Source organism: Anomaloglossus baeobatrachus, chromosome 4 (assembly GCF_048569485.1).
Source record: "Anomaloglossus baeobatrachus isolate aAnoBae1 chromosome 4, aAnoBae1.hap1, whole genome shotgun sequence".
NCBI lineage: Eukaryota > Metazoa > Chordata > Amphibia > Anura > Aromobatidae > Anomaloglossus > Anomaloglossus baeobatrachus.
Genome location: NC_134356.1, coordinates 538833809 through 538850231, shown reverse-complemented (window position 1 = coordinate 538850231; position 16423 = coordinate 538833809). Strand labels below are relative to the sequence as shown.

General features: G+C 37.5%; 1 protein-coding gene across 7 annotated transcripts in view; it reads right to left on the bottom strand.

The window, feature by feature from the left end:
• NTRK3 (neurotrophic receptor tyrosine kinase 3) overlaps window positions 1-13740 on the bottom strand; it is a 1080464-nt gene extending 1066724 nt beyond the window's left edge. For 2 of the 7 annotated variants that reach the window (XM_075345945.1, XM_075345948.1), the window contains exons 1-2: window positions 13557-13740; window positions 12178-12784 (exon numbers count right to left, since the gene is read on the bottom strand). In XM_075345945.1, coding sequence (XP_075202060.1) covers window positions 12178-12419 — 242 coding nt within the window. In that variant the 5' untranslated portion in view covers window positions 12420-12784; window positions 13557-13740. Of the gene's footprint in view, window positions 1-12177; window positions 12785-13536 lie in introns of all 7 variants that reach the window. The other 5 variants (XM_075345947.1, XM_075345949.1, XM_075345950.1 and 2 more) reach the window with 3 other exon arrangements.
• Between the last annotated feature and the right edge of the window lie 2683 nt (window positions 13741-16423).

The following is a 16423-nucleotide window of genomic DNA, read 5'->3' as shown; positions in this document are numbered from 1 at the left end:
ATAATTCTTTATATATATATATATATATATATATGTATATAAACATAACTATTTTCTTGTCTAAAAGTTTTTTATATAAAAGTTGTAGTAAACATGGTGTAGGAATATTTCTTTTCAAAAACTTTCCTTTTTAACATTACTGATTACCCCAACAATTTTCACATATTATTTTTTCGGAAGAATGCTCCTTGCAGACATTTTGTCCACAAGTAGTATAGGAAAGCTCAGATTTCCTTTCCTTCTTTGCTGGACAAATATAACAGCGATTTCTTTTTTTTTCTCTTGGCTCTGGATGTTTCTGAAAATGTATACCACATCGGATCATAGCTTCCGTAATTTGCCTTGGCAAGCATTTCATGTTGCTTCGTTCCATCATGGTAGGCATCATAAGTTCAAAGACAAAGTAAGACAAAATAAAGACAAAGTCTTCCCCAGCAACAGTACAGGCAAAAAGACTGAGGATCTCATGTAAACCAAGTACAGGCCTAAAAGGCCCCAGGTATGTGAATATGGGGTAGTCCCAAAAAGAGTTGTTTGACCGAAATGCCTATAACATAAAAATATATAAACAACTGGAAATTACTAACAACTATATACCTGAGGAATACCTAGAGTTTCAAAATTATAACTAAAGTAATCTTGCAGAAAGTAGAAAACAAGTAACCTAGCAGGCCTGCGAGGCCCGAGGTATGCGTTCTAGGGTTAATATTTCAGGGTGTCTTCTGGATTTGTCATCAATGCCAGTTCTCTGCTCTGACTGGTAGACGTCACTACAAATTAGTGACCTCGAAACAATTACTTTAAAATGGCCCAAAATACATTTTAAAATAGGTGAAATCCAGATGTAGGGATGAAAAAAGCGTTACTCGCTGGCATAAAAAATCCAGTCTTTATTGAAAAAAGTACAAACAATCGGGTCTAAAGCCGAATGCTGGCACTCAGGAGGACAATGGTTGTTTCTCCCAGCGGTGCTTCTACTGGTCCACACCATGGATTAACTGCACAAGGTCCACAGGGGAGCCAACACTTTCTTCCAGACAGGCAGATCATAGGAACAGATAATTTGGTGGTGCGTTTCCATATCTGCCTTTCTTTTCTACATTTGAAAATAGGACTTTAATTTAATTTAATTTAATTTAATATTATACAACCACAAAAAGTCCCACGTTGAAGTTTTTCCCAACAACCACATAGTATGTCATGGTTTACTAGCAGAGCAATATTTTTCATTAGCTATGTAAAATGGTAACGTGGTACTTCTGAAAGGATTGTGGCTGGTTGTAAGGTTCTCGATCTGTAAAGATAATCAGTTTAATTTATAGGAGAGCAGAAGGAATGGAAACTAGAAGCATTAAACAAGTAGATTTAACCCACAGTAATGGGTGTTGCAGGCGTTCTCTTAGGACTCCAGCAGACGACCATCTGGACACAATTGATTTCCTATTCAAGACATTAGTTAGCCTTATCATATTGACAAAATGGCTTCCTCCACCAGTCTTGACAAGAAATGAATGCATGCAATTTGTGCATTCTCATTTGCAAGGTTATGACAAAAAATTCTAATTACATTTGCATTTGTGAAATACTAGCCTTCCGTTCTTCTTCTATTTCTCAATCACGGAGAAAGGCATTGCTGACAAATCATCACAATAAAAAAAGGAGAAGAAAAACACTATGTAATTTTGTGATCTGGAATATGTGTCCAACTGACTGCAAAAACCACCTATTAAATATAATCATCCATTTCTTCAAATCTAAAAGCAGGTTCTTCAGGCGTGCACCTGGCATACAGCTGAGTATACAGTTATGATTGGAGCCTGTACCTTGTGGATTGTAATAGCAGAGGCCATGTCTACTGGCAGAAGTAACAAAGATAAAGTGCCTGGGATAATAAACTAGAAAGGATATGTATCAACAAAACTGGTATTGTGCTTCCCCATACGGACAATTACCTTCTCATCATTGTAAATTATATGTGTATGGATCATCAAAGCTTATACCAGAGCATTTACATTCTCCTTCATGGAAATAAATGGTGGAATATCTTCAAATTTGCTAGGTTAAACATACGATGAGACATAATTTAGGATAGCCATCAACACCATAACCAATGAACATAGCTCTTCATAGACACGTACTGCTCTCTAGTATAGATCATAGCAATAAACAGTAAAATGCTATAATATACTGTACTCAATATACCCTCCGTTACTTGCATACAGTCTGACTCTATAATTGAAAGGATATTCTTCCACTTTGCAATCTGTGCTAGATATGTATGATCGTCATTAGGTTAATTAGTAGCCAAAAGATCAATCAACAATTAATGATTTCTCTCTTTGTGATGCACCAATTGACCTGATTCATTATTGCACACAACATTCATATGGAAAGTAAGAATATATATGTGTGTATATATACATAAGATACACTTATACATATATCTACTGTATATTTATAAATATGAAACTATATATATATATATATATATATAATATACAGTGGAACCTTGGTTTAAGAGTAACTTGATTTGAGAGCGTTTTGCAAGACAAGCAAAGCTGCTTAAAAATTTGTAGCTTGGTTTAAGAGCAATGATTTGCAATAAGAGCAAATTTTCTCTGATCACACTGACTCTGATCTGGACTTTCACCGCTCTCTGATCTGCGCTTACATTTTGTTCATATGTACTGTATACCATTGTACAGTACATTATCATTTTTCACTCTATAGTGTACGTCCTGCTCACCAACAATTCTATTGTAAGCTAATTTACAGTTTAATCTGTTTTATACATTTTTTACTGTACAGTATTTAGTAATAGTGTACTATAATAATTCTATATGAATACAGTAGATTAATTTGTATTACTGTAATAAGTTTGTATAAATACTGTAAATATGCTTGGGTTGTGGAACAAATTGTCTGCATTTCAATTATTTCCTATGGGAAAATTTGCTTTGATATAAGAGTAACTTGGTTTAAGAGCACACTCCTGGAACCAATAATGCTCGTAATCCAAGGTTCCACTGTATTTATATATTTCTAGAGAGATATAGATATATATCTATATACTGTACCTACATGCAAAAGAAAAGTGAAGTTGCACCAGCCTTCCAAAGTGTAGGTACAGATCTCAAAATCCACAGACAAATGGATAATAGTGATATATAGGAGAAAACGTCACAATCCAAACATAGCAGAAAATATGAAAAAAGTTTAATTCATGCCAAAGGTACATAGTGTACTGTTAAGACATGGATTAAACTTTCTTCTTCACGTCCTTTGTTATGTTTGGAGTGCAACTTCATATATATATATATATATATATATATATATATATATACATACATATATATCAGTGAAGCAAAAGAAAGTGGTTGTAATGCTGTTCTGCCAGATGGACTTATAGAATTTTTAATAAAATCTGCAGGTTTTCTTGTGCACAGGTCTACGCGTTTCAAGAGCTAGCATGCTCCATCTTCAGGAACCAACCATAACAATCTACATCATAAATGTATAGAACTATGAACTATAAAACCTGCTAATTTTAATGAAAAATCCTCTATCCGGCAGAGCAGCATTAGATCCATTTTCTCCTGCTCCACTAAATTACTTCTCCCTATGGGGCTGCAGCAGGCGTTTATCCACGTTAACAAGTGGTCCACAGTAGTTGTGACGTGCACAACTTACCCAGGTGATTGACTCCCTGCACCCCATCACACTGGTGTCACCAGGATTAGATGCCAGCTTTACACCTTCTTGTCTTTTCAGCTCCTTTCTTTATTTTTTATATATATATATATATATATATATATATATATATATATATATATATATATATATATATATATACACATACAGTATATACAGTGTATATATATATATATATATATATATATATATATATATATATATACAGTATATGCAGTATGTATCACACACACACACACACACACATGTACACACACAGTCATGCTCTAAATGATCTTGAAATTGCTGTTGGGAACAGCAGTTTACAAAAGAAGAGTCCAAAATTATAGGTAAGAGGTGTAAGAAGATTGTTGATGGTTATAGGAAGCGACTGACTGCAGTTAATTATTTCTAAGGATGTGCAACCAAATATTAAGTTAAGGGTGCCAACAATTTTGACTGGACCATTTTTCGATGTTTTCCATGAAAATATGTCCTGATTTTTTTTTTGTGTTTGTTCAATATGCACAAAAGAAATGCATATGTGTATAACAAAACATGTGCAATTGTAATGATATTCTTGGAGAAATACTTCATTTTAAGCAACAATTTCAAGGGTTCCAACACTTTCGAGCATGACTGTATGTGTATGTATTTTCAATTTACTTTATTGCTTTCCATATGAATCTTGTCTTTTGCAATCACTGTGTATACTTCATGAGTATATTGAATGTATTAAAGTGTAGTTACATTTAATTAAACTAAATTATCATATTGCTTCTTTTGAGGGCCCAGTCACAGTCCTGCAAGAGTCCCAACATAGAAGGTGCGACAAAGGTCAGCCTATCCAGTCTATTCACTTGCAAGCCAAAGAGAAAACCCAGAACACTATCATTTTTCAGGCTGTATAAATATTTTTTCTTTAATAAGACTTGTACCTCTCTGCCCTATATCCACCTATATTAGTGGTTTGATACATTTAGAACCACAACAGAAACATATCAATCCTCTATGGCAAATCTGTCACTTAATAACTCATGTTTCGAAATCACTTGCTGCAAATAGAGCCAGCTCAATACGAAGAAAGTGAGACGTGAATGAAAGTGATCATGAGAGCTGTCTTCAAGATTAACGATGATCTTGGAAATCATGACCCATAAAGAAGACTAATAAAGTGATAGTATGGTTGCTGAATGTATTGAGGAGAAGAAACTGGTTTTATATAATACTTTCCAGAGATCAAAACAACACAAGGAAAAAAAAAAATGTTCATCTACTTTAAGGAGTCGACCCATTGGTGATGGCAAAGACATTGGCAAGAGAAATGTGACACTTGGAGGTTGTCCACATAATCACAGTGGCATTACAATTCAGCTTTTGGCAGCTCTCTAAAACAACTTGAAGGCAACTGGGTTTAGTTACATGGAATAAAAGACATAAAAGTAGAACTGAATAACGGATTTGTACTAGGAATGTAGTTGGAACATGGGCCAATTGGTGCACAATGTCAATAGGCTTCTGGCCTTTAGCCAATACAAAAGAGTGGATTCCACAGGTTGGTAACGTCAATAGAGTGACAAATTATAGACTTCTAGCACAGTAATAGAACTTAGATAAGCAGTGCTTCATTATACAGATCAACAAGCCATGCAAACCTTTAGATAATAAGATCTAAAGTAGTGCTTTAAACCCCACACAAAATTAACTGTTTGAATGAGACGTGACTGGACCTTTAACGTGTCGTGCTACAATAAAATGATGCTACATTAGGATTTTCCGAGCATGCAAGAAATCCTTTGCCGTAAATAAGTTCCAATAACCTCTGCAATATGCTATCGGCATCATGTAAAAAGTAAATTACGGTCTATCAATACTAATTACAAAACACTCAATACTTTAATCTAGACCAACCACTCCTACAGTTTGAGTTTTAGAGATCTATTTATCAAAGTTTTCTACCACTTTATCTCTGTTTATATCAATTCGGGTCTTTTCCCAGATATTTACAGATTTAAAATCTATATTTTCTTATAGAGAGAAAAAAAAAGCAATCCAAAGTTTAGAGGAGAGTTATAAATTATGCTAAAATAGGTAACAAATGAACAAACTTGGAATTAGTTTATGTTCCATTTAATTTTTTTTACTTAGTTGGCAAAATGAAAGCTCTAAACTCAATTAAAGTCCCCAGAAAAGTGATAATAGTAGACAAAAAAATAATTAGGATATTTGTAGAAATATATATATATGCAGTGCCTTGCGAAAGTATTCGGCCCCCTTGAATTTGTCAAACTTTACCCACATTTCAGGCTTCAAACGTAAAGATAAACATTTTAATGTTATGGTGAAGAATCAACAACAAGTGGGACACAATTGTGAATTTGAATGACATTTATTGCTTATTTTAAACTTTTTAAAAAAATAAATAGATGAAAATTGGGGCGTGCAATAGTATTCGCACCTTTACTTTCAGTGCAGCAAACTCACTTCAGAAGTTCTTTGAGGATCTCTGAATGATCCAATGTTGTCCTAAATAACTGATGATGATAAATATAAGCCACCTGTGTGTAATCAAGCCTCCGTATAAATGCACCTGCTCTGTGATAGTCTCAGTGTTCTGTTTAAAGCACAGAGAGCATCATGAAGACCAAGGAACACAACAGGCAGGTCCGTGATACTGTTGTGGAGAAGTTTGGAGCTGGATTTAGTTACAAAAAGATTTCCAAAACTTTAAACATCCCAAGGAGTACTGTGCGAGCGATCATATTGGAACGGAAGGAGTATCATCCCACTGAAAATCTAACAAGAGCCGGCCATCCATCCAAACTTTCATCTCAAATAAGGAGAGGACTGATCAGAGATGCAGTCAAGAGGCACATGATCACTCTGGATGAACTGCAGAGATCTACAGCTAAGGTGGGAGAGTCTGTCCATAAGACAACAATCAGTCATACACTGCACAAATCTGGCCTTTATGGAAGAGTGGAAAGGAGAAAGCCATTCCTCAAAGATATCCATAAAAAGTGTTGTTTAAAGTTTGCCACAAGCCACCTGGGAGACACACCAAACATGTGGAAGAAGGTGCTCTGGTCACATGAAACCAAAATCGAAATATTTGGGCACAATGCCAAACAATATCTTTGGCGTAAAAGCAACACAGCTCATCACCCTGAACACACTATCCCAACTGTCAAACATGGTGGTGGCAGCATCATGGTTTGGGCCTGCATTACTTCAGCAGGGACAGGGAAGATGGTTAAAAGTGATGGGAAGATGGATTGAGCCAAATACAGGACCATTCTTGAAGAAAACCTGTTGGAGTCTGCAAAAGACCTGAGACTGGGACGCTCTCCATCCAACCTCACTCAGCTCCAGCTGTTTACAAAGGAAGAATGGGCAAGAATTTCAGTCTCTCGATGTGCAAAACTGATAGAGACATACTCCAAGCGACTTGTGTAGTAATCGCAGCAAAAGGTGGCGCTACAAAGTATTAACTTAAAGGGGACAAATAATATTGCACGTCCCACTTTTCAATTATTTATTTTTTTAAAAAGTTTAAAATAAGCAATAAATAATTTTATATATATATATATATATATACACACATATACAGCATATATATAGGAAGTTGACAAAAGCTACCCCCGCCACCACACAATAACATACATATTTAGCCAAGTATGCATTTGCTATTAATAGGGAGAGGGTGGGGAAACCAAAGTATTGGAAATTGAAAATCCTCATGCCTTCTTTACACTTCCATCATCTGTTTAGTCAGTCCCACCAATGTCACTAGCATTGTACGACTTTCCTCTAATGTGTAGAGTGTTCTTTAGTATTAAGTCCAATAGCATAACATGGGTGGGTGCTTTGACCAGCATTCAAGTGCTGAATCCTTGAATACTGTAGTGTACCCTAATGCGCAGACTTGCTTTTCCCCAACCCTTTTATTTATGATTTAGCCTTTTGGCCTTTGTGTGGATCACAATGCACAATTACATTGTATCACAATCCGGACCATAAAATAATTCTTAGGAAGAAGCCTCCTTGCACATGCCTCCTCGCTGCTATTTCATTCTATAAAATTGTGGAATTTTTGAAGAGTGCTTCAATTTTCTTTTTCTTTGTATGAAACATATATATATATATATATATATATATATACACACACATGACTTTTTCCCAGATCTTTATGCAGTGTGCATTTCAGCCACCATAATAACTGTGCGTCTGGCCTCAGTTAGCCTTTGTGAAATGAAAGGTTCTGCCTTCACACATCCAGTAAAAACGTATGTGTTGTTATTCGTCATACATTTCTACAGGAAACAATGCGCCAGGCTCGAGAACACTAATTAACAGAGAACTTTGTAAAGTTAAATTTATAAACACTGTTCATGAGCAGAGGTTCAGATACATGTGGTATGACTTTGGAAACGTTGGTTACGCCATGTTTCAACAGAGCAGTCGGAAAATGAACCTGTTAGTCACTGCACACACAATGCACGCCTGTTATATTGGTTGCCATATTGGTTACAATGGAGAAAGCTGGATTATGTCCAATATGGCAACTAATAGTGCCTCATAGTTCCATCTTGCATTCCCTAGGTAAAGCCTATGTGTGTTTTATGGAAGATAACCAGCCTTCAGATAAACCATTGCAGATATGATATGGCTGTAACGGAATATACATAGTGTTATTGAAATTATTGCTTGAGCAAATGTCTAAATTAAATTGTCACAAATGACAACGAATTTGCCATAAATCTATGAACACTTTCTGCAGAGTGAAGTAAGGTGAGATCTAGAAAGTGTAATTGGAAGGTGGGGGTTGGGATCACAAGTCAGTCTGATAGCTAAATATAGATACCATTAGCCCATATGTTTTGAATAGACATTATTTGCCGTGCTACATTATATATAATCTGAGCCATATAAAGTATATATATCAAAATATGTATGTGTATATATATATATATATACACACATATACATACACACACACGCACACTGAATGGATCCCGCATTGGTAATTCTGTAAATCTGTTGGAATTCTTTTTTACACATTTATTAGTGATGTAGTATATTTTGTATTGGTCAATGTAACTGGATTGCTGCTTAGCCCTCTTGCTGTATTGCTCTCTCCATCCATGTGCAGTGATGAAGCCCACTTCTAGCGAGAATATAATCAGCATTCATGAGAGTACTCCTAATTTACAGCAGTACCACCTTCTGCATAAAACAAGTGATCATTGTATTAAATTCAAACAGCTACAACACACAGTTTAGTCTGAATTCAGCAGGCTGTTCCTGGCCAAAGACTGGACAGAAGCCAATAATAAATCCTCCAATTCAATCACGTGTCGTCCTTTCCATCTAGGAATGCCACTCGTGATTGGATTTTAAATTTTCAACATTTCAGTTCTGCCATTGAACCAGGAAACGATTAGCTCATTGGCAAGTTACCATAAAACATGATTCACATTGGGTGAAAGTTTTTTTACGGTTATATTAACCCAGCAATCTTCCTTTTTAATTAAAACAATAACTAGTTGCTCAAACCAACCGAACACTTCCATTATCACACCAGCTTTTCAGCATCTGCATTAAATACTTAATCTGACCACAATTTCCCTTGTGGCCTAGAATACCACTACAATTCGGATGGATTTCACGTTTTGTAGAATTTGCTCGTACAACTAAGAACATTGAGTTTGAAGACTTGTGTCAATATGGGATTTACCAATGGAGAAGTGTTAATTTACAGAACAAAAGTTTTTATAGCCTTTAAACTCATGAAGGACATTGGTTCTAACATCTCCATATGTCCTCTACAGGGAAACATGGGGGATTGTAAGATTACAGGCACCTAAATATAGCTAATATATAGTTATTAGTGGAGTGCAAGATATTGAATATCCCCAGAACACAGTCAATATAGGTAGGCTTGGTCTTTAAGATATTGTCTACCATTATTGCTCTATTTAGGAAATTTAATTTGCCCTTGTGCTGCATATAAAAGTTGAGTAGATACAATGATACAATGAGACAACGCCCTGCATCGATCAAATATTTCTCCTTTGGGAAAACAAGTAGTCGCATGGGCGGAGTTACAATCTACTGTAGGGTGGAGTTCAAAAGGAAAGTAGCAAGGTGATGTGTAATATGGAGAATATGGAAATATTTGTTACAATTTTATTAATACTATTATACAATATGTAACCACAGTATAATTTCTCTAGGACAATAATGTTACCATCATCATCATCAGTCATCCATATCATAGTGGTTAATTTGGCCTCAAAATAGTGTTTAGCACTAACAAAAATGGATACGTTGGGGCTTTCCATTGACCAAATCATCACATCCTCCATGGTTTACATGAGCTCAACTTGATGAAACTACAATGCTCCACATATATGTTAGAATTATGGAAGCCAATGACTGTATCCCTTCATTGCTCTTCCTTACATCTCCTAAATGTGTTTTTATAGAACCAAACCTCCAGCTGAAAGTTTATTTTCAATTTCATTCCTGAATTTAAAGAAATCAGCACAGTATTCCAAGCTCCATGTCATCTAGTCCATGTTTCCCATCTCTCACTCTGCAATCTCGTTCACAGTATCTCGAGTGCCAAATGAAACAAACAGTCCTGGCCAAATGGACCTAAATGTGATGTTTGTAAGGAACTGCAAATTTATAGAGCCAGGGCAGGGAGGCGTATAGTCATTTGGTAGCATACAATCGAGCAAATCTGCAATACTCAGAGAAATAAAGACATACAATGCAGTATCAGTATATTAGAAATCAGTGGCAGATGAAGCAACAGATGTCAAATAAACTTGGATGGCACGAAGAACAACTAGGGGCCATGTACTGTAGAGCCATGGTGGGCAGGAATACTGCCTTATTTCATGTCCATACAGTTAACTTATATTTTTTCCCATTCCATGTCCACACGCTTCCATGACACCGTCACTTCCTAAGGATTATCTATGGTGTCTGATCCAGTGGCTGAGCTGCATATTTAAACACTGTGCTGTGTTTTAAATGAGAGGGTGGGGAAGCAAATCTCCATGGCTCTTTCACAAATGCATGGTGTGAAGAAGCAAAAAAAAAAAAAAAAAAAAAATCCTGACGACAAGACATTCAGCAAACCTTCCTCCAACCAGAAAGGGCTTTAATGCAAGAATTGTCTAGCAACCGGGGGCTCGGGAAATAGGAGTTGGAACATGGAAGCATTTTCTACTGTGCTGCTGTCAGTGGGTGAAAAATGCACTAATAATTCTTATCCAAATCATCAAGTGTTCCTGCATTTCCATGCACTATATGAAGCCAGCACTAGTTGACAGATTGAGCATTTTCCTCTTAGGGAGAAGTTTACCACTAGTGAATTATTACATCATTTTTCTGACAAACTCAAGAGCTTGATATTTTTTTCCTCTTTGATGTGCCATTAAGAACATTTCATACAATATATAAGGGGTTACACATAAAAGCAGTTAACGCTTTCTTGCCCACAGGACCCTCTAGCAGTATCACACCATGAGTTAAATCTTTGGAACTCAACCATATGCAACAGTATAAACAGGAACAAAGGCGAGAACTATCTGCATCATTATCAATCTGCCAGTCATTTTTTTCCATTACTAGCATTTGGGTGAGAAAAGGGAACTTTGGAGGGCTTTTTCTATCATGTTGTATATAATCTTGGAACTGCATTGTCCATTTAATATCAGTAGGATACAAGAAAAAAGCCATTACTATGGGCTCTGCTGAGCAGTGTATGGCCACCAATTCAGCTGTGACAAATATCACCAGCTGAGGATAGGGTGGTTCTGAAGGATAGGCACGTTCTGTCTGTCTTGGGTATCCATCTCTCTATGTAAATGAATTAAGGCAATTCTTAAGATGTACATTAGGGTGCCAAACCATGAAGAACCTAAGCGCATGGTGCCCAATGTGCCCAGCAGAGAGCTGGCTGGGTGACTTGAGGATGATTGATGTCCTACAACACGGCAATATAAGTTGATACCACCCTAAATCATCTCATAGTAAACCAGTTACCGCATACTCATTCTGTGCTATCTTCCAACTATAGGAGTCACCACATCTACAATGGAGACCACTCATAATACGTGATCTTAGTTCTGACCCAGCTCAATAGAAACTACTAAGGCAGAAAAATGGAATATCTCAGTTTTCCCATGGAACATAATTAATAAGAGTTATTATCGTGCCCAGTATTCCCATGGCTCGGTGCAATGTAACCAGATTACGTCCATTCTAGTTAAGCAAATCGCCCCTATTTGAGGAAGTAGAGGATTATTTGTGTATAGACTATAAAAATCCCAGCATAATAAAATATAACTTGATAACATGGATAATTAAGACAGGCTTATGAAGCAAGTGTTGGATACAAGGCACAGTGCAATCACTGCCATCATACAGCAAATGGCACATTTCAGTTTCAGGTTGGAATGGAAGACTTACATTGAAATGATGTTCTTGGAGAGGTCAGTGATGTTGAAGCTTGTGGTTGCATTAGTTGATTCCTGCATTTCCAAGAGGGGGAATATGTTCCCATTGTCCATTTTGTTGCAGAGAATTTCAATTTTGCTGCACACACAATTAACAGGGCAAGCCACAACCGAACCCATATAGTCCAGCAAAATGCTCCATAGTAAGAAAATCCTCCAAAAACTGCACTTTGTAGGGTACGGAGACACATCCATTTCAAACAGATGTTTTCAACCCCAAAAAAGGGGGGGGGGGGGTAGTAAGGGGAAGGAAACCAAGATGAGAAGATATCTCAGCCTTTTCTCTTGATAAGCAATCAGATGTAAAATCCTCTTGCAGCTAAAGTCATCCTGAAATGGCTCAGACGCACACTGCTTTCAGCCCACAGAGATGCATAGTGCCTGGTGCTGCTGCTGCTGCTGTCTTGTTGATTCCAGATTGTTGGTTTATTTTTTTATTTATTTTTTTCCAGGAGATCTACAAGACTTCTGAGGAATGCAATAGAAGATGGGGGAGACAGAAAAAACGGGTGCTAAAGTCACCAAGTCCCACCTACTGGGCAGATTTCAAACTGTCACACCTGCAAAAAAAACAGAAAGAGAGGAGGTGGGGTGCGGGGAGAGGGAATCAGGGAAAGGGAGTGATACACATACAAGATCAGAGATCAAACAGCACCATTTGTAACCTGATGTATGCAAAAAAGACAAATACACTAAACCTCCCCTATAAAAAAGAATGACAGTTTTCTCCGCAAGAGACACATTCATTCAGGATGTTCCCTGCCTCATCCCTGGATTCTGCAGAGCACAGCTAGGGCTGTATGGCAAAAAAAGTTCAGGATGCTATTTTCATCCTTGGATATCATTACCCAGCTCTCATATCTCTAATGAAGATGGAATACACAGGAAAAGAAGACATTTTCTAATTTGTCACTTTCCATAATCAAACGCTACAAAAATACAGCAATTCTTCATCCTCAGATGACGAGGCTGCGTGGGAACTGAGCATGGGACATGATGGAGCTCAAGTAAAATAAATCCGATACATCCAGATCTGCAGCAAATGACCAAAATGAGTCAAGTATCATGGAAAATAATAAAGAGAAGGGAAGGCAACAGGGGCTGAGAGCCTACAGCATGTTGCAATGAACTGGAGGAAGCAAATTAAGATGCATGATGCATTTTTGGCAAGCACAGCACCCTAAGTAGATCCTAGCAGTGCTTAATTTGCTGTGCCCTTCATCAATGCTCCCTTAGATGCCGCTATATAAAATGTTCTGAATCTTAGACACAGGCACACACAAGAATATAAAGACACACAAAAGATACACACAATGATAACACAAGATGGACCTGCTAATGGGGGATACAGGTGCACGCCACTCTCAGACCCTGCAGATTGTAGCTCCAAACACGAACTGCTGTCTTCTGTCCAAAGGAAAAGGGAGAAAAAAAAAGGTGGGAGTCTCAGCTGTTTACTGAGAGCCAGAGAATCAAAGCTGTGTGATCAGGATGAGGAGAGAGCGAGGGAGAGAGGCAGAGGGAGGAGAGTGGCAGCACACACTCACCAAAACTAATTCTCTATGCAGTATGATGAAAAGGAGGACAGCACGGAAAAAAGACCCTTTATCCTAATCCCCTACTTCATACACACTTGTGGAATTCCCTCTCTACACCCTGCATTGTGCTCCTACAAATCCTGCACCATTCTGCCCATAGACTACAGAATCTATCATAGTATAAGAGCACGTAAGGATGTTCTGCACCATACATGTTCCATGGAAATGATCCGATTACATCTTACTAAAATCAATGCATCATATATATATATACAACCGTGGATTGTTTACTTGTTTCATAATGCAGCTTTTGCATAAAATGTTGAGAAGTTATGATATATTTGAATACACGATTGTAATAAGTAAATATCAAGAGATAAGCAAATCACTGAGCAGAACATGTGGACAGTCCCCACACAATGTTATTGATGCACTATCACTCTTTATGTTTTGGTGCAGTTGCATATATTCTCCATTGGGTGGCAGCGGTTAGTGTATGGTCAATCAGAGCTGCTGTCTCACTTTAACAGTGAATTGGCAATATAATTAATAAGAATTAATCCTATTTAATGTAATGTTATCAAAGTATTAACATACATTGGTCTGAATGGCACTGGGTTGGACTGTAATTAAATTTATTCTTTCTATGTTTACCTATTATCTGGAGAGATTTTCGTAAATGTCCAGGTAATGACTGGCCCACAGGGGGGGAAGGTAAATTTCCCGGTGGGCCCCTCTGCAAGACTAGCAGTTAGCACAATATACTTGATCTATTACATACAGACAAGAGCAGCATCTCATCATTCATTTAACAAACTACCTAATTTATTATATGGTAAATTTGTGAATGTGGATGATGTAATATTTGCATCTAGCTAAAACATGGGCCACCCAGAGTGAATGTTAATGTAGGGTCATTGGTATACCAGTTGAATACTGTGACTGTCTATAGTCAAAGGGGTTAGAAAAAAGAGCATTTTATCCAGTAGGTTGTTCACAATATTTGTGACTGTTTCTAAAGTTGTTGTATATATGTGTAAATATTGGTAACTTACATAGGTCTTGAACTGTTCCCCCAAACTTGGAGGTTATCCCTTTTGCATTGCCACCCTATCATGCCATGTCTATAGTCAACATCACCTATCTGTACTAGTGTAAGGCATGGAAACCAACCCCGTCTCACCCATCAATACATGCATATCAGGATGATTAATGTGTTGCTGATGTGTTATACCTGACTGTTGTGGTTTTGTGATGCTCATGTGATTTTATTGATACTTGAATTGTATTGAGCTGGTCACAATGGTCTTCAGATAGTATGTCAAGGGATCCAGTATGGCTTTGTACTGGTTCATAGCGTCAAATGTCACCATATAGAGATATTATTTAGTATTGTTGCGCTTGGAGAGTTGTAAGCCTGTAGTTTGATGTGACCTGTTGATGATAGGTGCCACACTCAGGGAGCCAAAACCTAATCCATAGCTACTGAAAAGTCAAGTAAGCCGCTTACAAGTGTTAACTAAATTGTGTGTATGCAGCAGATTGGATCAGACGGTTCCCTACATTAGGAGTCCAGCTAAGTGGAGAAGCAAGTTTGCCTGACTACTAGTGAGATCCAAAAGGGTTGGAGAAGTGAGTCTCCCTGAATAATAGTCAGATCCAAAGGGTGTGAGAAGTGAGTTTCTCTGCATAAGGGCACGCTCACACAAGTGCAGGAATCGGAAGAGTGCAATGCGATAAAATCTCGCATTGCACTCTGACAAATGTTAGTCAATGAGGCAGAGCATTTGGTCAGTTTTCAGAATCCAGATGCGAGAAAAGTCGCAACATGCTGCAATTGTGTCCTGAAAACGTTCGAGACTCACCAATACAAGTCAGTGGGTGCGAGGAAAAAACGGATAGCACACGGACCATCCTAGTGACGTCTGTTTTTATGGATACAATTCTATCATGTAGCACAGAACACTGTAAATGTTCCTGTAAATGACTGTAAATGTTCCTGTAAATGACTGTAAATCACTAATAGCTGCTATGAAAAAAACAGATTGCACACAGACAGCACATGGACAGCACACTGACAGCACACTGACAGCACATAGATGACGACAAGTGAGAAAAAACTCTCCTGGACAAGAATGGGACCGTTTTTACATACGTTCGTGTGAGTCCAGTCTAATAGTGAGATGCAAAGGGTTGGAGAAGCTAGTTTCCCTACATAATAGTGAGATCCAAAAGGTGAGAAAAGCGAGTCTCACTACATAATAGTGAGATCCAAAGGGTTGGAAAACTGAGCCTCCATGCATAATAGTGAAATCCAAAGGATTGGAAAAGCAAGTCTCCTTGCATAATAGTGAGGTCCAAATGGTTGGAGAACTGAGTGCCTTTGATAATAGTGATATCCAAAACGGTTGGAAAAGTGAGTCTCCCTGCATAATAGCGAGTTGGGGATGCGAGTCTCCCTGCAAAATAATATGATCCATAGGGTTGGAGAAGTGAGTCTCCCTGCATGATAGGGAGATCCAAAGGGTTGGGGAAATGAGTCTTCATATATGAGAGTGAGACCTGGAACAAAGCAAGAATTTAGTGAACCAGATACAAATGTCAGCCATCCACAAGGTTGTTAAAGTAAAGACAAAAGATTGCTGCATTTTTAAACTTTCT